Genomic DNA, 24,996 nt, shown 5'->3' on the forward strand with positions numbered 1-24,996 from the left:
TAATAACCAAGTGTTAAAACCGCGCCCTAGCATACTACGTCCAAGATGTAGATTACTGAATTTATTTATGACTACATCATTGGAGTAAAAGCACCTCACAGAAATTCCTTTACTTCAGATTTCAATTCACTTAAATCCCCAAACTATTCCAAGAAAGCAATTCACACTCTAAGGCAATGGCCCTCATTTCTCTAACATTCTAAGTTTCTTCAAATCCAAGAAAGAGCTTTAAAAAAAGACTAAGGAGTGCCCATGAGAGACCTAAAAACACAACAGTACCCAGATTGAAGAAGGCTACAGTTTCATGGAAGAATTAAATTCCAAAAGCCTATTTCAGTATTCTTTCTACCAAATGAATCCAAGTCAAACCTTACTGGCCTCCAAATTCCAGCACACAACCAAATTATGACTTAAATGGAATTCCAGTCTGGATCCTAATGTTATCAGCTTTTCATTCAAGTTAATAATGTTCAACGATGCCTTTCAAAGTTATAACCAAATAGAAATAATGTGAACACCACCAGTAGACAATTTCTACCAGTTTTTACCTAATTCTAAATAATGTTAAGCATTAAACTGAATGCTTAATCATAATGACCTGTTTTACAACTACATGAAAGACATTTATTGAGTACTATTCATATCTATTTTATCTCATTACAATCTATGAAGAAATAGAAAATGTACATTAGGAAAGCAAGCTTAACATCTAGAAAACACTAATGTGATTTATCTACTTACACAACAGTTATTATCTCATTAGTATTTGTGGCTGATACTTTAACAAATGGGTTTCATAAGTCTTGGAAACTGCCCATTCCCCAAAAGAAAAAGATACAAGTAATAAAGAATATGTTCACCTATTCTTTAACGTATGAGCATTCCCAAGCACTAAGACTAACAATGCTGACTTCGTATTATGAGAAAGACTAACTACAGACAGCTAAAATTTTCAGACTGGTTGCAAGAATCAAACTGATACATTTTTAAAGGTAAGATGTAAATTATACATACATATTGTATTTATCTTATAAGTAAAATACTAAATTAAAAAACTGTACGGTAAGGGGGCTTCCCTGGCAGTCCAGTGGTTTAAGACCCTGTGCTTCCACTGCAGGGGGACTCGGGTTTGATCCCTGGTCAGGGAACTAAGATCCTGCATGCCATGCGGCATGGCCAAATTAAAAAAAGAAATTGTCAGGTAAGGGAGTGTTCTACATCAAATTATTCTTAATCCCTTTATTAAATTTCTCTCAAGGGACCTATCCCAAGATTATAACTAAATTATAAAGATGTAGAACCATAATGTCTATCTGCCATAAAAGATGGAAGAAAAGGCGTATGTCACAAGAACAAAAACTTGCCTATCCGTATTTCAACCAGAAGACTTCACAATTCAAAAAAAAAGTTTTTATATATCAAATATGTTAAGCCCAAGAGGAAAAACGTAAAAAGTCTTATAAAATTATCTATTAGCTTGAGATATCAGGCTTCCTATGTAACACGTTTGTGTGTGTTACTAACTTGCTGAATAAGGTAGGCATCTTATAATAAAAAATAAGGCACCTCACATGTGAAATCACTGGGTAAAAACTCTTTCTACTGCCCTTCCAATATCCCAGAACATTATACTATATATCCAGCTTAAGAGAATCTAAAGAACTCTTCATTTTCCCATCATCTCCAACTTTACAAGCTGAGAATTATTTTCTTAGCAATCTTTCTTTTTTGGTCATGCCACACAGCTAGCCTGTGGGATCTTATTTCCCTGACCAGAGATCGAACCCAGGCCCTCAGCAGTGAAAGCACAGAGTCTTAACCACTGGACCACCAGGGAATTACCAATTTTCTTAGCAATCTTTAGTTAACAAAATCAACTATTAAGCAGACACTTATCAAAAAAAATTAATTATATTAAATACTTTAAAGATTTGAAAATATATGCCAGTTTTTATCAACACAAAGCCACCAATTAGGTTTAAAAATAAACCTTTGAGTCTTAGACTTTTCAAAACCAACTTTCTATTATAAGCCATATAATGTCTTCTTGAGGTCACTACCAGACTCTAATTTATGTTTTATAATTTCATCTAAGTCTCATAAATTGGCTGGAAAGGGCAAGCCTGAAGTAGCCAAACATGTTTGTAAAGTAATAAAATTTTAGAGTAAGCCATGTGAAATCGCCAATATTTAACCATACCTGACCTACAAGAATGGGAAGTTCATATGGCTGAATTTTTTAGTTATTATTTTTTAATAGAAGCATAGCTGACTTACAATATTATGTTAGTTTCAGGTATACAGCAAAGTGATTCAGTTTTGTATATATATATGTGTATATCTCTGTGTGTGTATATATACATATATATATGTGTATATGTTCTTTTTCAGATTCTTTTCCATTATAGGCTATTACAAAATATTGAATATAGTTCTGTGCTATACAGTAAGTCCTTGTTGTTTATTTTATATATAGTAGTGTGTATCTGTTAATCCCAAATTCCTAATTTATCCCCCACCCCTTCCCCTTTGGTAACCCAACTTTGTTTTGTATGTCTGTGAGTCTGTTTAGTAAATAAGTTCACTTATGTCATATTTTAGATTCCACATATAAGTGAGATCATATGGGGACTTCCTGGCGGTCCAGTGGTTAAGACTCCACATTTCCAATTCAGAGGGCATGGGTTCAATCCCTGGTCGGGGAACTAAGATCCCACATGCCACCTGGCACAGCCAAAATATTAAAAAAATAAGTCATATCATAAAACATTTGTCTTTGGCTTACTTCACTCAGTATGATTATCTCTAGCTCCATCCATGTTGCTGCAAATAGCATTCTTTCATTCTTTTTTATGGCTTAGTAATATCCCATTGTGTGTGTGTGTGTGTGTGTGTGTGTGTGTGTGTGTGTGTGCACACCATATCTTCTTTATCTACTCATCTGCCAATGGACATTTAGGTTGCTTCCACGTCTTGGCTATTGTAAATAGTGCTGCTGTGAACACTGGGGTGCCTATATCTTTTCAAATCAGTTTTCTCCAGATATATGCCCAGGAATGGGATTGTTGGATCATATGGTAATTCTATTTTTAGTTTTTAAAGGAGCCTCTATACTGTTTTCCATAGTGGCTGCACCAATTTACATTCCCACCAACAGTGTAGGAGGGTTCCTTTTCTCCACACCCTCTCTAGCATTTATTATTTGTAGACTTTTTGATAATGGCCATTCTGACTGGTGTGAGGTGGTATCTCATTGTAGTTTTGATTTGCATTTCTCTAATAATTAGACATGTTGAACATCTGTACGTTGGCCATCTGTATGTCTTCTGGAAAAATGTCTATTTAGGTCTTCTGTTGTATGGCTGAGCTTTAGATAAATGCCTGGACAGCTTAATGAAAAGCTCCCTTCTGGATCATTTCTGTTCTAAATCAATTACTAATGGCCAAATCATAGTCACCTTTCCATTCTTCAAAGAGGAAGGGTTCCTAGAAGTTGCAAAAGAACAAGAGTTGGGAATGTGGCACAAAATTGACAACACCCTGTAATACAGCATGACATATTAGAAAGAATAACATTCAGGACAAAAACTTACACTGGTTATTCAACTTCCTAACCTTCAGGCTACATGAACCTTGGAAAGGTTAATTAAAGTAGTCATAGAGTTTAGAAGAGGCCCTCAAGAGACTATTATGTCAAACTGATAGAATGTGTTTAAAAAGCCAGTTAGTTATATATATATTATATGGGTTAGTGTCAGCTGTTATCACTGCTATTATAGTATTTACGACTAGCAAAAAGAACAGTAGCCAATGACTTAATTAAAAAAAATCAATATACTATGCAATAAATTACCCTAAAAAGAATCAAGTTATATTAAAAACCTAAATACTCTTTAAAAAAGGGGGGGCATCTCTGTAGAAGTACTAAAATGGGTTATCTTGGAGGCCACACTGGGAAAACTGGCAGATCTGAATCTGGGAAAATTGGCAGATCTGAATAAGTAAAAATATAAATTCTTAATGGCAAAAGCCACTAAAGCACAGCTTTTTAAAGAATGCCTGGGAGAAAACACAATATGTAACAGGAACTTACCCATAAAATGTACACATTTCCAACATCAAAAACTACATGGGCAAAAAATAAAATAGATAATAAACAGAACAAGGGGCTAACAGCCAATAAACTAATTTAAAAGACACTCCATATCACTAGTAATCAAGGTTCAGAAAACAGAGAAGACAACAGCTTCCTTCTATCATGTTTATGAAAACTTACAGATGAGATTAATAATAATCCAGCCAGTCAATCTATGAGGAAACAAACACCTTAATGTATTAGCAAAACTATGAAGTGGTCATTCAAAAAGCATTTTGGGAGGACAAAATGGTATATTTTGCTATTATCAAAATTTTCAATATACATGCCTTTGATTCAGCAATTGAACCACCAAGATTTATACTAACAGAAAATGATTTACATAAGGACATTAACTCTTGCTTTTTTTGGGGGGCGGTGGTAAAAGCAAAAAACAACTTTCAATAATTTCAACAACTTCTAATTATGATACACCTATACGGAGAGGTATCATGGGGTGGTGAGAAAAAATGAGGTTAAATCTGTATGTGCAGACTTGAAAATGTCTATGGTATCTTAATTAACTGACTACAAAAATCACAAATAAAATGTATTCCCAATTTTTGTAACTTAAAAAAGCACACATATTCTTTATAAGTTCAAAGAAAAAAAATCTAAAGAGACATCTCTTAAATGAGACTTAAGCTGGGGTGGGCAGATAAGCACACCTAGATACCTACACTAAGAGGAAAGGTTCACTTTTTACTTTATGTAACTCTGTATCATTTCACTTTTTATATTAAGCTTTGTTACTTTGAATTTGGGGGGTGGGGAGCTTACATAAAGTTATTTGGCTCAAAATATAAAGCACTAACAACCATAATTCCTAAGCATTCATTCCATGGCATAAGAATAAATTCCTAACGCTGGCAAAAAAGCAAAACAAAAAAAGAAATCCACAGGTGGCAAGATTAATTTTAAACTTCTTCCCTATATAAATTTTCAAAAGCACAAAAAAATTACAAAGTAACAGTAATATCTTAATTCCAGACCATGATTCTCATTAATTTTAAGGAACAAATTTCACCAAGACTGAACCATAAAACAGAAAGTGAAATAAAACACTCTGTAATCATCAATTTCCAAATCATTCAATAAAGTTTTGTATACAACTGGGGAGGCGAGCCATAAAGATGGTCCAGGAACTGGACAGGATCTTCCCAGATTGAGACTGAGGAAAAGCACACTGTAACAACACCCTCAGCGCTCCAAGTTTTTCCTTTAAACTGAGCCTTTACATTAACAATAACTGTCTGAACAACAATTTTTAAAATATGAAAAGCACTACTCACAGAAATGACCGCCACACATGTGGCACCCTGACACAATTAAGTTTATAACATGCTTTGATTTAGCAAAAGCAGAAGGATGCTTGCTCTAATTACCTAGAGCAAGAATTAAAATCTAGGCAAAATTTTAGAAAGTGAGTTCAAGTTGTTAGGAGTTAAAGTCCTACAATTTGACTTTCTAGCCTAACATCTACAATTAACTCAAAAGAAAATTTACCATTAAAAAAATTATGAAGAATAAAAATGGCAAGTAACTAAATGAGTTCATGTGCAAAGCACTCAGAACAGTGTATGGCACAAAGTACATACTGTTAAGTGTTTTTAGATAGCTGTTTCATCATTAAAGATTGACCCATGTTCCCAGTTCTCCTACCCCAGCCTACATAAATTAGGTACAAATGAGATTTGAAAATCTCTTTCAACACTATCAAGACAACTCCTTGTGAGAAATACATTTTAGCATATTTGAGCTCCTTGGAGGTATGAGTTTCTTAAAAATCGAAAATCAAATTTTCTATCTCCAACAAACTCATTATGCTTCTATTTGACAATTATTTCCAAGTTTCTTTTTACATAACAGCAGGCATGTTAATGAAAAACAAATATAAAAGACAGACATTCAAGACCTACTAAGTGTGAAAAAAGCAAGATACAAAGAAGCAGTAAAATTTTTATTTTTTTAAAAGAGAAAAAAGGAAGAGCCTGAGAATATGTAAACCATGAAATGTGGTTTTTATCTCTGGACAGTGATTTTGGTTTTTTCCTTTTAAATTTTTCTGAATATTTCTAGAATATTCAAAAAGGTAGTATGCTAATATTTCATATTGTTACACAGGAACTATATTAATGATCACTACAATAAAGGATAGCTACTAATACTGTACAAAGATACTGAGGAAAAAGCACAAGGCAAAACAGCAAAAAAAAAAAAAAAAAAAAAAAGGAAAATAATGACCAACGTCATATAGTTGTCTCCGCCAGAATCTGTGCAAAACTCAAATGCACTATCGTCTTTAGTTCTCACATTATTTTCACTTTAGTCATTAAAAACAAAAAAACTTGACCAAGGCTACAAACCTAAAAATGGTAGCATTGAGACATTAATCCCAGTTCTGGCTCCAAAACTCAAGCATTGCTACATTACACAGCCATTACCAATAGAAAGAATGGAGAAAAGGAATTAGATTTATTCTCTAACAGCTAAACAGATTTTCCAACAAGAATATTTATTTGAAACAAAAAAATATGCACACAAGAAAATAAACTTGTAAATACATACCTCTACTTCATCTCCTTCACTAATTTCTTTTTTTATATCAGGTGGTGGTGGTAATCTAACTTCATTAAATGGAACCTGGCGTTCCGGTTGCCAACTGAAGGATTAGAAAAGGAATTAACAATTTTAAAATACATTATTCTAATACCCCTAATACAGAAGCTATGTAGTCTATGCTTAGTACTGTATATTTTTCAAATCAATCATTTAGCTGTCCCCAAAGAAAAACAACCTCTGTATTAAATCTTTTTCCAAGTAGTTTGCTGAGGTAGAACAGATTTTGCATGGCTCTTGGTGAAGTTTATAAATAGTTAACATCATTGACAATTATACATTGCTTCCAAATTACTCATCCTAAGGTAACAGTACATACATTATTCTGCAAATGAAGTAGGCTAAGTTCAGAGTAACGAACTGCTATAGTGGGATCAACTTATTACAAACACTTTTACCACTCAATGATTTATTAAGGAACACAATTTCAGAGATTATAAAATATAAGCTGCATAATTTCTTAGTGTACATGTTCACAGAAATATAGAAAACTACTCAATTATTCTGAATAGCTAAATTATGAAAGGATTTAATTTTCTTACACAGATAGAATTTCTTTTCTACAATGAACACATACATTGTAATTAAAACCTAGAAAAAACTTACTTTTAATCTTTGTAGCAAATACGAATGTGTTAAAACTACTACTTGAGCTGTTGCTTAATTTTTTGTGGGTTGTATTTTATAACTAAGTTGATAAAGCTAAAATGCTTTCCTACTTTAAGTTCTAATAGGTCATTCACATGCCTGGGAGGTAGAGCAGCACGTAAAATACTCCTATGGCTCCCCTGTGCCAACGCTGGGCAAAAAAGGAGACAAGTAAGACATTTGAGTGCTTTCTTTCATCTTTACTGTCTAATGGCAGCTGCTAAAAGACAGAAATCATCTCAACACTTGTTTCTACAAGAAACAGCTGTTGGGCCGATATCTATTCAGGCAGTTACAGAAGCAGCATAAAAGTGAAAGTTAACCAGTTTTCTTTTCTGACGTTCAATTATATAGTGCTCCTTTATAACCCTTCCTAACCAAGCCCAGAACACAGTCTTTAACGTTTTTAGCACAACTTACCTAACCTTTACAATATCTATACAACTTTTTATTATTCCTTATGAATAATCAAGCAATTAAAGACAGCCTAATACTTATCTACAGCATAATTTCAAAATTCTGCGTTTTTAAGAAGCATATTATAATCCCATTCGTGCCATCTATTTTTGCAAAAACTACTTACTGATTCACGTCCACATGTGATTTGACAAAGAAAGGGGTCATGGAAGAAGCGCCAAGTGAATTGTGAGCAGAAAACCAGGTGAAGTCACCAAAAACTAAAATTATTTGAACTCAAAAAGATAATCAAACCAAAGACCCCCACCCAAAAGCACACTCATTTTCCACTGGCAATAGAAACAGCCAAAAGCAAACAGTTTGGCACTACCAATCTTCAAAATTAGGATCTCTATCAATAAAAAAATAACTTACTTGTTCTCAAAAACAACTGTGAGAGAGTCTTCATGAACATCTTTGATAAATCCCTATAAAGAAATTAAAAGGAAATAAATATTCAATTAAATGTTACATTAACTCTAAACCACTATATTAGAGCTACAAAAATGACATGGAGTACTAATAATAACCCAGAGCTTGGAATAGGCTAATCTGGGTTTGATTTCCATCTCCATTATTCATGAGCTGTTTGACCTTGGCAATTACTTAACCTCTCTCTTTCATGATTACAAATGACATTAAATGACACTGTACTACTGTCAATCAGAAGAGCAATGTTCTCAACCTTAGCCAAATGCTTACACACTCTGAACCACTTGGTACTCAGCAAAAACTTTTCTGAAACGTCTTTATCATACTACACTCCATAATGTACACTATAAACTAATTAAATACACATACTTGCAGTACTTGGTTAAAACATGGCAAAAATGAGTACATCTGTTTACCTCATCTACCTCCCCAAATATTTAAACACTATGTGTCAGATATTATTTTAAGCAAATTAACAAACCAAAGACTAAGAAACAAACTGACGGTGGAAAAACCAAAAAGCAAACAGATCAGCACTGCCACCCCAGAAAATCTTTGGAACTGAATATACAAAGTCTTATAGAGGAAAAGGTAACCAATGAAGCTGAAAATAAAATCATTTTATTTTCAATCACCAATCACAGAATGTATATGTCATGTATCCAGTCTCTCAGTACCCTCCTCCCACATTTGCTACTAAATTTTATGATTCTGTAATTTGGCCTTGATCTCTCTCCAGCTAGAAATACCTGTGATCAACTTGTGTATTATGGGAAATTTCAATGCATATATCTTCATGTGAGGTCTAAAACTCAAGATACTTTCAAGAATGCTATAGTTGGGGTTTCCCTGGTGGCGCAGCGGTTAAGAATCCACCTGCCTGCCAATGCAGGGGATGCGGGTTCGTTCCCTGGTCTGGCAAGATCCCACATGCCAGAACAGCTAAGCCTGTGCACCACAACTACTGAGCCCGTGTGCCTAGAGTCTGTGCTCCACAACAAGAGAAGCCACCGCAATGAGAAGCCTGTGCACCGCAAGGAAGAGCAGCCCCCGCTCACCGCAACTAGAGGAAAGCCCGTGTGCAGCAACGAAGACCCAAAGCAGCCGAAAATAAACTTATGAAAGAAATATAGTGGCTGCCAGAAAATTTAAAGTAGCTCTTGCCTTGCAATTCTGAAGACATTTTTTGTTCTTCTTTCTCCTCCCAAAGCTAAAAACTAAGAGCTGCCAACTAGTTCAAGTTGTGATTATCTGATCATGCTACAACAATGACTTCCTGGCCAGTTTCTCTATTTCTACTAGTTCATCCGCACATCTACTTTCAGCAATCATTTTGGTCAGCACTTTCATAGTTATGCTACCAGCAAATCCATCTCTATTATACCCTTGCCATTTGTAAGGACTATTTTCATAACCTGAGAATTACCAAATTCATGAATATCAGAGTAAAACATCTTTCCATCACAGATTAGTCATTATTTATACTTTCACTAACATTTTCTAGTCCTTCACAAACAATTTTCATAGTTTGAAATGTTTCATTAATCTTTATCATTTCTGTATAATTTATACAGCGTAAGTGCAAATGAGAGCTCCAAATCACTGGGAAATTCTACTCCTCATTATAATAAAAAGGTTTTTTCCTATCTAAAAATCAGTGCTTATACTGCTCCCCACCCCCACTTTACATCCACCACAAACATCAGCATCATCTTTGTCTGGGTGCACACACTGTTCACACACTTTAAGAAAAAATACAGCTCTGGAACCTACTCTTATTGCTAGTATCTTCAGGCATCAGATTAAACAAGCTAAAAACTTGACACCCAAATAAATTATTTGGACTGTAGTGAATAATCAGAAAACATGTTCTAATCCCCAAACCCTAGATTCTAGGGATAAGAGGTTTCTAATGGCCAGATTGCTATAAAATTGATGCATTTGATACAGGACACAGTCAACACTTTTCAATTCACCAGAATAATGGCAGGTCCCTATATACTCAAGAGATGGCAAACGGCAGGGTTATGTCTTTGCCAAAATGTTTGAGTCAGGAGACACCAAATAACAATGGCAGCATTTTCCTGCACATGGTGTGGGTGGAGGGCGGGAGAGGGGGTGGCTTTATCACTAAGTCTCCATAACTTCTGTCTTTCTTGTTAGTCCAACCTTCGGGGAGTTGGTCTCTTTTCCTATTCATACTCATCTGGTCCAGAACCCGTATTTCTTAGAATACTCTGACATTTCTTTTTCTTCTCCCCATACACCTACAAACATGGAAGCCCAAGCCATCATAAAATGGTCCCTTAATTTGTTCATTCACAAAGCCTGGTACATGTTTACACTTGAAACTCTTAACTATAATTTAAAATTATAGATAAGTAACAAGGCACTTTAACATATTTAAAGTGTAATCAAAGTATCTTAGAATGCTATCCCTGACAAAATAACAAACAGCATCATACAATAAAAACCCAGGAATGCCAAAAATGATGTGTAAACTAGGAGTAAGGGAAGAACAGAGGGAATAGCAGGAATCTCTGAGCCCTGGAAGCACTAACTGAAGAATTTTTTTTTTTTCCAAAACCAATCTAGCCTAAAATAAAACTTTAAAAAGAAAACTCAAAGATTCAGTAAGGTGGCAAGTTAACCAAATTAGCTTTTCTAGCTAAAAATAAGCACTGGAAAATAAAACAGACAAAAAAATATTCTACTAACAGCAAGGTCCTAGAAATGCCCTCAACAACAAAAAAATGTACACGACCTACGTGCAGACATCTGAAACTTGACTAATGAATAGAAATAGACTATTTAGGGAAATGTAAAGCACTCTTGATATTTTAAAATTTTCAACATGCCCCTAAATGGGATCCTACTAAAACACAAAGGAATGTGTAATTCTGTTGAGGGAATAGGAGTTAACCTTAATAAAATTACATCAAAGCCTATCTTAAAAACAAATAAGAAGGCATTCAGTAAGGCAACTTTTAAATGGGGGTAGAGAATAATGAGAAAACATTATCCGTACCAAACACTGAAAGTTATTTTAAAGCTACAATAATCAGGACAAAAAAGACAAGGTGCTTGGCAATTTTGAGGTGGGAGCTTCAATGGCCTGTGGAAAGAACAAGGTGCATTCCAGATATCTGCCTAACTTAAACACACATTTTTGAAGTTACAGAACACTACAGCTGAAAAGAATGTTTTTCAACTCGATGAGGGTAGTCACAGGGAGAAAAAATCCTATTGATAAGCAATAATACACATGGTATGAATGAACTTCAAGAATTGAAAGAATGAGATTATAAATACAGTCAAAAGTCAGAGCAGATGGCTGTGGGAAAACCACTCCGAAGAGAAACATTATTTCTTCTACAGACCTTCCAGATCCCTCATTTTAGAGAAAGAGAAGCTGAAACTATATACATCTATTATAGCCCCAAAGTTTTACTCCCTAGGAGGTTGTAAACACTGAATTTAAAACCTCATCTTCTGGGAGTTTCCTGGTAGTCCAGTGGTTAAGAATCGGTCTTGCAATGCAGGGGATGATGGTTCAATCCCTGGTCTGGGAACTAAAAGCCCACATGCCTCGGGGCAACTAAGCCCACACCAGGCAACTACTGAGCACCACAACTAGAGAGAAGCCCAGGGACCACAACGAAGACCCGACACAGCCAAAAAATAAATGAATGTATGTTTTAAAAAAATAAATAAAACCTCATCTTCTGTCTGGAACTCTTTTCAATTAAATCATTATCAATTAAATGACAAAATGCTTTTGCTAATTCACAGTTTTAAACTCTAAAAGGTTACGTCTGGCAGCAACACTATTACGAAGAAATAAGGCACCATTCCTAAAAAGCCTATTTAAGGCAAAGTCCCAGAACAAAATATCAAAATCTAATTTACAACTGGAAAGGCAGCTACCTTGTTTAATATACTAATCAATTTATCAGAGGCTTTGCTTAAGTGATGGCTGAGCAATCTACAGAGATCCATGAATCCCTTTGAGAACATTCCCACTAAACTCATTAGGAACATATCATCCTAGTCTAAAAAAATTCCTTTGAAAAGTATCATTTCAAATTCATCTGCTACTTCAGATTTTTCAAAAATCCACTAATGACCTCCCATTATTACAATTCATTACAACACTAAATTCACATACCTTACAAAGGGGGAAGTAGAAACTTAAAAAAACTTAATACTGGGACTTCCCTGGTGGCGCAGTGGTTAAGAATCCGCCTGCCAATGCAGGGGACGTGGGTTCGAGCCCTGGTCCGGGAAGATCCCACATGCCGCGGAGCAACTAAGCCCATGAGCCGCAGCTATTGAGCCCGCACGCCACAACTAATGAAGTCCATGTGCCTAGAGCCTGTGCTCTGCAAAAAGAGAAGCCACCGCAATGAGAGGCCCACACACCTCAACGAAGAGTAGCCCCTGCTCGCCGCAACTAGAGAAAGCCTGTGCAAGCAACGAATACGGAACACAGCCAAAAATAAATAAATTTATATAAAAAAAACCTTAATACTCAGCAAACTACTACCAGAAGTCAGACAGCCTGAATCCTCAAAATGAGGTTTAAAGTGGAAGCCCATACCCAAAAACCCAACACTTACACCCTAAAGCTGTAACTCTTAAACCTCAAAATTCTTGTTAGAAGAGTTTACTGATTGCCAATAGACTGAGCAAAAAAGGCCAGCAAGACACAGAACAAGCTTCCTAAATGGAGGCTATGTTTTCAATGACTCTTATCTCAAGTGGTAAAAGCAAGGATTCATTAGGAATCAAACCTCTAGTTCACATTTATTCTCCTAAGCAAGCAAAAAGTTCTCACAGTCACATTACTGCCTCCTTCAAACCTGATCAAGTATTCTTATATAATTTAAGATCTACTCCAGTTTTTCTCTTTAAAGTCTTTCTCAGGATCACTGGTATGACATTTAAAAATTTTATATTTATTTGGCACAACAGTCAAATAACTATATTTTAGTCCCCTTTTCCAATGTATTAAGACATTACAGTTGATGGATCAATTATTGAAGCAAATTTGTGATAAAATGCTGTATTTCTAAAAATAAACTGACTGACATAGAGAACAGACTTGTGGTTGCCAAGGGGGAGGGGGGGTGGGGGAGGGATGGATTGGGAGTTTGACATTAGCAGATGCAAACTATTTTATACAGAATGGATAAACAACAAGGTCCTACTGTATAGCACAGGGAACTACATCCAATGTCCTGTGATAAACCATAATGGAAAAGAATATGAAAAATATATATACGCATAACCAAATCACTCTGCTGTACAGCAGAAACGCATTGTAAATCAACTCTACTTCAATAAAATAAAAATTTTAAAAAATAAATAAAAATAAACTGTTTAAAATAAATTCTCAGAACATTAAAAGGCACTGGAATCAGTTTGTTAGATCCTGTAGGGCCTTTCCTCTGACTGGGTAAACTCTCCATTTTCCCAAACTCCACAGTTAAAATTTGCTGCTGTGGATAAATGTAATTACAAAACTATAACCCATGAGAAAAGAAAAGTTAATAGCATAATTTATGCAAAATTCGCCTCAGGTTTTTGTTTTTCAAGAACTGACAAAATGGATGATGACTTGTTATCCTTTGATCAATTATCAGTTTGTTTAGTGTTTCATTCTCTGGCCCCAGTCTACTTTCCCAGCCCATCAATTCTAACAATTTTGCATCCCTGCAATCAGGATGCTTCCTACAATTGATGGCATCTTAGAATAGCCAATAGCTGAATGGCTGCCAGGATATAAATGTCACTGTTAAGCATGCTCAAACTTGGTTTGCTTGCAATTTTCTGTGGCACTTGATTGCAACCCCTCAATAGTTCATTCAGCAAACCAATGAAGTAACATTTTAGGAAGGATTTAGGTTTCTTACCAGAAGGTTGTTCTGTTGACACCTTCTGATAAAATCAAGAAAGCACCAGCATCAAAACTTGCAGAGTGGGTGAAAATTCTTGGAAGAAAATCCTGGAGATAATAGAGGAGAGCTCTTTTAAAGTATGCTTGCAACATCAATGCTCTCCATGGCACTGAGGAAGATATTGTGAGAAGAAACACAATCATCTGAACCTGAAAATGTTTTAGCCAATTTATTTTGCTTCTATTTTCCTTATGTATGCAAATGTTTAAAAATAATCTTTCAGGTGATATAGAAAAGAATTTTAAAAGATAAAACTACCACTCATAAATCAATTGGCAACATTTCTTCTTTTTTAGTGCCTCTTACAACTGATGCCATTTTATTTTTTTATTTTTTTTTGGATGCCATTTTAAATACAATGAAATTGTATGGCTCTTCCACTGATTTCCCAAATCTACATATGGAAAAATAACCTGTTCCCTGGACTCTAAAACCCAACTTCCAATTACACATCTCTACCCATGGCTTACTTTTATACCTAAAATCAATCAACATGTCAATAGTCAGTATCATCTGCTGTCCTGCTTTTGCACTCTACACATGTATGATCCATTTTACAGGATTAAAAAAAAAAAGTGAATACAGCAAACTATTTCTTAATCAGGGTTCTATGAGAATACAGCCCAATCACTAAGTCATTCATTGTGTGTAATGAACTTCTCCCCCATGCATCTAGAATAGTACTAGCCATGCACAATCCTTGGAAGAATTGAGAAAACGGTGTTCCTCAGCTTTATAGTTCAGATGAGAAACTATAAGGTTGAGAAAACTGACTTAGGGACTCCCAGACCTAAGCAATTTTACACGAGTCTCAGTCTGCAAACTGAAGGAGTTGAAGCTTCTTAAACTAAGGTAATTCCTAGGCACTCAAAGGTGTGCCAAGAATACTTAAAGCCACTCCTCCCCCCAAAATACTACGGTTAATCTTCCTGGAACTTTTATGTCAAGTAATTTAAAGAATTTAATAAACACTTTATGTTTCTGGACTGTGTATACATTTAACAGATACAGAAAGAACTCCTTATTAGGGAAACGGAAAAAAACACTTACTGAGCAATACAATATACTGGTTTTACTGTTAAGACTGGTCTCAGATCCACTACTTACTATGCAGTAGGTAAAAGAAGAGAGGGCCCAGAGCAGTAAGGTAAGGAAAATAAGACTCTTTTAACTGGCTTTACTTGCCCAAAAGCAAGTCACAATATCCTCCTTTAGGAACTCTTTATGGTCTTCCCAGAGCACCCCAGAGACTTTCTGGAGCAATTCTCAGAAGGTTCTATCAATCCTGAATGGGACCCAGCTCTCCTAGATGGTGGACTTCCTCCCATCCCAATCTTAGAAGTGAGGAAGATCTGGCTGATGAGTACAGTATCTAATTTCCCCATGTGCAAACAAAAACGAAACCAAAAAAAACTTTAAAACAGAGAATTATTATTTAATACATGGTGCTAGCACAACTGCCTATGATATTCAAAATAAGACTTGATGTAGTAAATATGAAATAAACAAATAAAACACTTTAAGAAAACCTAAGGAACTGTATGTATAATCTGGACACAGGCTGTCTTAACCAGGCTGGAAACCCTGAACCCTTAACAGGGAAAAAGTACTTCAGTATGTAAAAAACAGAACTTCTCTATGGCCCGGGATACCAGAGAGTTAAATTATAGATGGGGAGGGGGTATTCATATAATGAGTCCTAAGAAATCTCAAAAAGCAAAAAAGGACATCCCAGAAGGAAAATGGGGATAAACAAGTAATTTATGGAAAAGCAAATCCAAATGGCCAACAAACATTAAAATTCCCATGTGGGGATTTGCAAATCAAAGTTGCAACCTTTACATCCAAGAGATTCACAGAAATCAAAGATTATAATGCCTATTTCTGGCAAGGATGTAATAAAAAAAACAGCTGACATTCATCAATTGAGAAAATACAAAGTGTTAAGCCTTTCAGAATGCAATCTGTTAACATTTATTAACAGGTAAAAGTTCCCTTCCACCAAGCTATCTCGCTCTTTGAAACCTATCCAATGGAAACACACATGGAGCAGAAAAAAAACTGAAAACAAAATGTCTATTAACTAGGGAATGGCTGGATTTCACAGTAATTCTTATGGTGAAATATGTAACCATTAAGAAATAAATTACACTCCAACAGAAAATGGCCAAGATGTAGATTATCTTATTTCTATAGAGCAATACTGAAAAACACCTACGTTTGTATCTGAATGTGCATCTATGTACATTCCATGAGTATGAAGAAAAATGTGGCACAATGTATACTTGGCTATAAACAGGCTACCTAAATGGATTGTGAATGAGAGATCATGTGGAAAAGGGAAACCAAGGGAAAAAGAAAAAAATTTACAATAAAGCAAGTCTGTATATGCTTATACATATGTATAAAATTACACACTTGCATATGCATGTATAAATATTTTTAAAGAGTTGAGATTATCCTTAATACTCTGTCAATCTGCACTATTTCCATACCGCACATATATACAGACATTACCACTCCCCACATCTTTTTAATTTTTCCATCTCTAGTGACCTCAAATCCACATTCTAAGTAATAAACTCGTTTGTTTGATGTTTACATACAACATCTAAAAGATCTGGGTTGTTATTTGATTCCAGTAACGAGCACATTCAAGACTGCTGCAATCGGGCTTCCTTGGTGGCGCAGTGGTTGAGAGTCCGCCTGCCGATGCAGCGGACATGGGTTCGTGCCCCGCTCCGGGAAGATCCCACATGCCGCAGAGCGACTGGGCCCATGAGCCATGGCCGCTGAGCCTGCGCGTCCTGAGCCTGTGCTCCACAACAGGAGAGGCAGGGAGAGGCCTGCGTACCCCAAAAAAGACTGCTGCAATCAAAAATTTTCTTAACTTCAAACAATACACACTTTTATTTTAAAGGACCTACATCTATGTCCAGAAATTATTTCCAATCAATGGACACATGTTCTACAAATAAAATCCACAAATTTACTAATTACATTATGTATTACAGAAATTATTGCATCATTACGGAGTATGTTCTTTTAAGGAAAAAAGTTACTCAAGGCAAGCCTTCAGCATCCCTTAGTACTGAACATTTAACTGTTCTGAATAAAAAATGACAATGAAAATGTGAGGATTTCATAAGAATACATAAATATCTACTAATGCTTACATACTAGTAATGTTCTTGGCTTATTAATTTCACAAGTTTATAATATCCAACAGTTCCTGAAATAGAAAGACTCAGAGGTTTCAAATGGCCACACAAAACTATAATGACTTTCCTGTTGCCAAGAGCTGAGTTGAAGTTCTCTATAATTCTATATATGCATTAAGTTCTGGGACATATCTGAGCTTGACCAGGATCAATGTATAACCCCTCAAAAAAAAATTTAAGTTCAGCTTGAATCAAAATCACAAATAATTTAGTTTTGTATATATGCATTTATACAAATATTAACAAGTCAAAAGAGTGTCTAGAAACCAAGAATGACTGATCCATTTGTTCATTCAACAAATATGTACTGAAGGTCTACTAATGAACTATACATATCAAGTCACTGGAAAACTTAAGACTTGAAAATAACCTGGAAAACTATTAAAGCAAAAAGCTATGAAGCAAGAAAAGTTCTACTTTTTTTTTTTTTTTTTTTGGCCACGCTGTGCAGCATCAGGATCTTAGTTCCCCGACCACGGACTGAACCCCTGCCCCCTGCATTGGGAGCACAGAGTCTTAACCGCTGTACCGCCAAGAAGTCCCAAGAAGTTTTACTATTATTAATTAGCCAGAATAAGAAAGGCATGGAGATAGGAACCCGAAAAATGAGATTCCTGATTCTGAAGAAATACTAACAGGGAAATGCCATGTTGCTTTGCCAACAACAACTATAAATTTCATAGTTATTACTGGGGAGACCTCTACTCATGCTCCCAAAAAAGCTAAGCAAAAAATGCTGAGGCTAGAGTATGGAAGACAAGTTATAACAACTAACATTTAACTTAGATTTAACTTTGGTTCAACTTTGCCATGGCTATCAGCCTCTTTAATGTAAGGAAAAATAAATTGAAGAGATTGTTGTCCATGTAAATAGATATTACACGTACAGATTAAATAACAAAAGTAATGCTTTGCATTACTTAATTTTGTTTTGCTCAAGCTATTCTATATTTGGTCCTAGAAAATTTAGATTTGGTCCTAGAAAATTTTACACCAGCGTCACAATAGAATTTACTACTATTAGCTAAACATCTGCCAAAGAATATTCTCAAGCCTTTTGATAACTACTGTGTCACACCTTAAAATTTGAACAGGACGTTTCATACATATACACATATAAAAAAGCATTTCAAACATTTCCCAAAATACCTTACATATAACAAACACTATAAAGCTAGCAATTAAGGATGGTATAAATCACAACTATCCAGCACAAATTATAATTTGAGCCATATGTCTAGTTTTAAAATTTCTAAGTATATTAAAATAAGTAAAAAGAAACAGGTGAAGTTAATTTTAATAATTTTAACCCTATATATCCAAAATATTATTTCAACATGTAATCAAAAATTTAAAACTGCAGTCTTACATTCCTTTTTTCATACTAAGTCTTTGAAATCTAGTATAACTTTTACAATTAAAGCACATCTCAATTCAGGCTAGTATATTTCAGCCCCATGATGAGTGGCTACCATCGGAAAGGGCAGATTTCTGTAATGTGAAGCAAAGCTCAAATCATTTCTCCAGGAATCCTCCCAATTCAGTCCTCTTGACTCCCACTGTATTGATCAGAATTTATAATTAATAATTTGATAAGCCATATATTCGTACTTGGGGAAAAAAATCACATAATGGTTAGAGATCAGGCTCTCTGAAGTCCAAAACATCATTATGAATCTTGAATCAGCCTATTAATTTTATGGATAGATTCGCTTAGCCTCACTTTCCTCAACTGGGGTAACATTATCTCTTTCACTGTGACTGAGAGGACTAAGTAAGATAAATTCATGTAAAGTACCTACACAGTCTGATAGTCTGAGTGCTCAGTAGATAATAGCTGTTATTGTTGTTAGAGCTAGATAGGACCTTAGTGAACTAACAACCTAGCAGATTCCACCACTTGATAAACTGTCAAAAGAAATCCAAGTGCCTCATACTGCGGATGAAAAACCTAGGCCCTCACAAACTAGCTAGTACGAGAATTAGGGGTCAATCATAGAATGCATACTGCTCTTCAACTACAAAAAAGCAAGTCTGCTACATCCTTAACACTGTGGTAGAGAATTCAGTTCTTGAGTTGTTATTATCCTGTCAAGTGTCTGCCTTGTCTTCCTAGCTAAAACATAAGCTTACTGCCGTGAGACTTCCTTTGGCGAACCTCTCATGCTATGCTGAACTAGGCAACTGGAAGTGAGAAGCCCTGGCGTTAAATCTCATTTCAGCTACAGTGTAATTGGGACGTTATTTAATCATTATTGTCAGTTTCCTAATATGTAAAATGAGGATAAAAACACATACCTCATGCAGTCCCTGAGAGAACAAAATCAGGAAATACATGTACAAGCCTCAAAGAATACACAGTAAACAGATAATAGTAAACTATTATTTTACTCACAGAATACACACAAATATCTGAAGATATAAAAAATATAAAGGTGCATAGAAAGAAAAATATGGAAAAAGTATGTTTTCTGTAAGTAAAGCCAAGGCCTTGACAACAAATTCTCTAGATAGGTAAGATTACGGTTTGTTTGTTTTTTTAAATAAATTTATTTATTTTGGGTTGTGTTGGGTCTTCGTTGCTGCACGCGGGCTTTCTCTAGTTGCAGCGCACAGGCTTCTCATTGCAGTGGCTTCTCTTGTTGCGGAGCACAGGCGTGGGCTTCAGTAGTTGTGGCACATGGGCTCAGTAGTTATGGCTCACGGGCTCTAGAGTGCAGGCTCAATAGTTGTGTCGCGGCATGTGGGATCTTCCTGGACCAGGGCTCAAACTCGCGTCCCCTGCATTGGCAGGTGGATTCTTAACCACTGCGCCACCAGGAAAGTGCCGAGATTACAGTTTTCTTTCTTTGCTTTTGTGTTTTCAGATTTTTCATTAATTACACATTGTTCTTGTAATACAGAAACAAAACTTCACAGGAAAAGTATTTAAATTTAATTTTTAAAAATTAGGGCTTCCCTGGTGGCGCAGTGGTTGAGAGTCTGCCTGCCGATGCAGGGGACGCGGGTTCGTGCCCCGGTCCGGGAAAATCCCACATGCCGTGGAGCGGCTGGGCCCATGAGCCATGGCCGCTGAGCCTGCGCGTCCGGAGCCTGTGCTCCGCAACGGGAGAGGCCACAGCAGTGAGAGGCCCGCGTACCGCAAAAAAAAAAAAAAAAAAAAATTAAGTGGCCTTTTCACTTAGTTAAATCCTAGTTCTTTTACATATTTAAAAAACTGCATTTTAAAACATGTACAAAAACAGCTTCGTAACATCTGGAACTGTATGTTCTTAACTTAATAGTGTCCCCAGTAAGAGAGCAACCATCTTTTCCTCAATTACTAATCTCCACAAAGAAATCAACAATATTCTACACTAACCTGAAGTCAGTACATTTTCAAAACACAACTCCTTTACTGTAACTCTACAGACCATCATCATTAGCAATAATAAACCTATTACATAATTTACTCTCAAATTTCATTTAAATATTAAACTAAAGCAAAAAGGAAATTTTGCAAATATTATAGCACTTTAAAATGTTCTATAGTTGATCAATTACACAGTCAAAACCAGAAATCACGGAGCTCTAAAAGTAATTCTATCTTCTACAGAGAAGGCCTGAAAATTCATTCAGCCATCTTAGAGATCACACATTTCCCTGGAACACCATGGAAACTTTCCTCTCCAAGAGCCAGAAATTGAGTGACTTACTTTCAACTTCTATTTAAAATTATATTCTGCTCATGGCTATGCAATCTGCAATGCTATTACAAAGCTTAAAATCATATACATCAGTTAAAAAGCACTTTAATGACCCCAAATGGGCACAAGGCTTTTTTGGGGTTAACGAAAATGTTCTAAAATAAGATTGTGGTAATGGTTACACAACTCTGTAAATACACTACCAGAGAATGTAAATTCCATCTGAAAGCTTTAAAAAGGAAACAAAAAGAAAAAAGGCATCTTAAATGACCAGTAGTATAAACCCTATGATGCCTCACTCCAGATAAAAAAGGCTATAAAAGCGAATTTTTATATAAAATTACATCCCCCATCAAGTGCTTAATTACCATATTTCCCATTCTTCCCAACCCCTATAGAGTTATCTGGCTTCAAACAAGAGTATATCAAGTTTTTATGTCTTTAACTACCATAGATCCACTGTTAAGTAAAAAGTGCAGGATGCAGAACAAAGTATTTAGTATGCAATCATTTGTGTAAATATTTGGGGGGAAAAAAGAAACTATCCTATTTTGGGGTTGAATCTTCTTCACCGGTTCCAATTATTTTGTGCAATTAAGTTTCAGTTCCACTAAAAATCTTTAATCAATATCTACAGCGCACTGCCTCAAGCATGATGATACTGGCTACTAATCCCATGACTTTGAAATTCTTCAATGGCAATTCGCATTTACAGCCAAGTGTGTTGGGGGTAGGCAGGGCAGAGAAAAGGGGAGAAAATGAGGAGGAAAATCACAATCACCTGTATATTGAAAACCACCACTGAAAGAAAAGAATACACCAAAATGTTACCTGCTGTTATCTCAAGGCAACTTCTGGTTTTTTCTGATAGTTTCTAAAATCCCTCACTGACTATGTATTATTTTTTAAATTAAAAAAAAAATTACTTAAAATAAAATTACTTCCACACTAAACAAAAGCCAAACTGAAAACTGTACACAGTATCTGTATGATTATGTTTAGGACATTCTGGACAAGGCAAAACTATGGGGACAGAAACCACCCCAGGTTCTGAGGGTGTGGAGAGAGGATGACTGCAAAGGGGCAGGATAGAAATTAAGGGGATGGTGGAACTATTCTATCCCTCCATGCTAGTGGTAGTGGTTACACAACTGTTAGCATTTATCAAAGCTCACATAACTGTATGACAAAAAAGATGCACTTTACCATATGCAAATTAATCTCAAAAAATTCATGTAATTAAATTAATAAAACTGCTTCTGCGGTGACCCAATATTTTTTCCAAGTGGACAGTCTCATGGGATAAAAAATACTGTAGGGCTTCTCTGGTGGCGCATTGGTTGAGAGTCCGCCTGCCGATGCAGGGGACGCGGGTTCGTGCCCCGGTCCGGGAGGATCCCACATGCCGCGGAGCGGCTGGGCCCATGAGCCATGGCCGCTGAGTCTGCGCGTCCAGAGCCTGTGCTCCGTAACGGGAGAGGCCACAACAGTGAGAGGCCCGCGTAACGCAAAAAAAAAAAAAAAAAAAAAATACTGTAGACTACTTAACTACTTCAAAAGCCTCATTTTATACGAAAGACTATAGCCCAGGGATATTTGGTCAAGGGTGCATTGCTAGACAATGTTAAGTAAGCTTAAGTATGTACAGACCTAGAATTCCCATGTGTTTAACTTCAAATGCACGGCTCCTTCCACTTCATCATGCTCACTATTTCAGAGTTCGAAGACCGTAGTTTACACATAGTGCATGTACAAATGGAATATGGCAGGACATAAAATTCCAAACGTTCAAGTGCTATCTCAGTAGAGACAACGTGACTAGGGTCCTTCCCAACCTCTGCCAAAAAACCACCTTACTTTACTTTGTTAGACAAAAATGGGTAATGGAATCAAAGTCTAAGAATCAAGCAGATTTTGTAGAGTATGGATAGGTATCAACAACAAAATACTTTGGAGTTCCAAAATGGCGGCATTTGATTCGTGAATTGCCAAAAGCAAAATAAAACAACAAAAAAACTTTGGGAAACCGAAGTAAGATGGTAAACAATCTTTACTAAAACATTCAAACTGACGATCTTATTCAACCTTATGAATTAAAAAAAATAATAAATGTATAGCAGGTGAACAACATAAATAAAATATACTTGGATAAAAAGAAATGGTGTTGTATCTACCATCAACATGCTGAAAATAATTTAAGGCAAAATAATCTTTTCTGTATTTCGATATGCCAGGAAAAAATGCATACCTCCATTACACAAGAACTGAATAGCCAAATAGTAAAAATGATACAAATATGATGAACCTTATCTACCCTTGACAAGAAAAAGTATAAGCCCATTCTTTGTGCATTGTGCCACAATTGTATCTGCTGTCGTTCAGAGAAGGCAGCCATTAGGTTTAAGAACAGAAGGGGACTTCCGTGGAAGTGCAGTGGTTAAGACTTCGCCTTCCATGCAGGCGGTATGGGCCGGATCCCTGGTAGGGGAACTAAGATCCCACATGCCTCTCAGCCAAAAAAACCAAAGCATAAAACAGAAGCAAGAGTTGTAACAAATTCAATAAAGACTTTTAAAATATGGTCCACATCAAAGAAAATCTTAAATAAAGAACAGAAGTTAATTAAGTATCTACTCAAATTTTACTCAAGTCTTTTCTCTGACACCTAGTTGTAAACCTAGACTGATAATGTAACCAGTCACACATTAAAGGATTAAAGGACTCCTTTCCACCAAGCAGTCCCAGTTTTTACTTCATGCTAACCACCTTAAGATTTAAACTTGTAAATACTTACGGAGATCCTTCAGAGCCAACTGTGATTCCCCACCATGCTATTACCAAGTGATAACTAAACCAATTCCACATAGCTAATTAGCAAACTAGGAAAGGAAAAGCAACGCTGAAACTAGGAATTATGACCACGTAGTAAAAAAAATTCTGTGCGGGATAAAAGGCACGCTGAAACGAAACCCAGTGAGAATACATTCTGCGTACTCACAATACTACTCCTGTATTAGGAGAAGGCCCTTCATAAAAATAGCCAGGACTCTCAAACATTTGAGATGCTGGCTTAGTGACACTGACTGACAGACAACAGCTGGGGAGATTTTGTATTGATCTTGTAACCTCGTGGCATACTTTGGGAGAAAGGGAGAATCGGGAGAAAGGACCGTTATAATGGCAAAACTAAACTGTAAGGATTTCATTTTCATCTATGTCACCCCTACACTGGAAGCCCCTACTAAATTCCTCTACTCTCGAATTCCTCTTCCGTTTTCCAGATCCGATCCCACAGTAATGCACCTCCTTCCATCCGATGGAAACAAAAAACCTCGAGGTGGGGGTCAACACCTTCCCCAAACACTGGGTACTAACTGATAAAGAAACTAGTCACCTCCCCACCTGTGTCTCCTTAATCCATTTCACATTTTAAATCTTAAAGCCTAGAACTCTCGCCTTTTCTTCCCTAATAGAGGAGCTAAGGCGCCGCCCAATTTCCCAGGCCGCAAAAAATATTTCTACCCGCCACATTTCAAGATTTTCTAGTTTTCTCTTCGATCCTAACCCTCAATCCGGCACCCGCTCCCCCTTCAGACACAGAAGTTTATTAGCCCGAAACCCTAGTACAAAGGTGAATTCCTAAGATTCCGCGAGGCGCCCCCCCCAAGGGGGTGGGGAGGGGTCGGAGCAGCGGGCCGAGGCGCTCCCGCTCGGCCCAGTCCGAGGGGCGGGGGAGCGGCTGTGACCACACAATCCCACCACCTCCTTTCACGACTGCCCCCAACCTCCCGGAGCTCGGGCCTGCTCCCAGGGAGCTCCCTGCCGCCATTCGGCTTCTC

The 24,996-nt window shown here is 36.4% G+C and overlaps 1 protein-coding gene across 4 annotated transcripts in view; it reads right to left on the reverse strand.

Annotated features, from left to right (window-relative positions):
• The window catches only part of FXR1 (FMR1 autosomal homolog 1), a 64,721-nt gene that overhangs the window by 39,262 nt on the left and 463 nt on the right, over positions 1 to 24,996 (reverse strand). For all 4 annotated transcript variants that reach the window (XM_082838994.1, XM_082838991.1, XM_082838992.1 and 1 more), the window contains exons 2-3: positions 8,234 to 8,286; positions 6,704 to 6,797 (exon numbers count right to left, since the gene is read on the reverse strand). In XM_082838994.1, the coding sequence (XP_082695120.1) occupies positions 6,704 to 6,797; positions 8,234 to 8,286 (147 nt within the window). The remainder of the gene's footprint in view (positions 1 to 6,703; positions 6,798 to 8,233; positions 8,287 to 24,996) is intronic.

This window comes from Leucopleurus acutus (genome assembly GCF_964270905.1).
Source record: "Leucopleurus acutus genome assembly, chromosome: 5".
Lineage (NCBI taxonomy): Eukaryota > Metazoa > Chordata > Mammalia > Artiodactyla > Delphinidae > Leucopleurus > Leucopleurus acutus.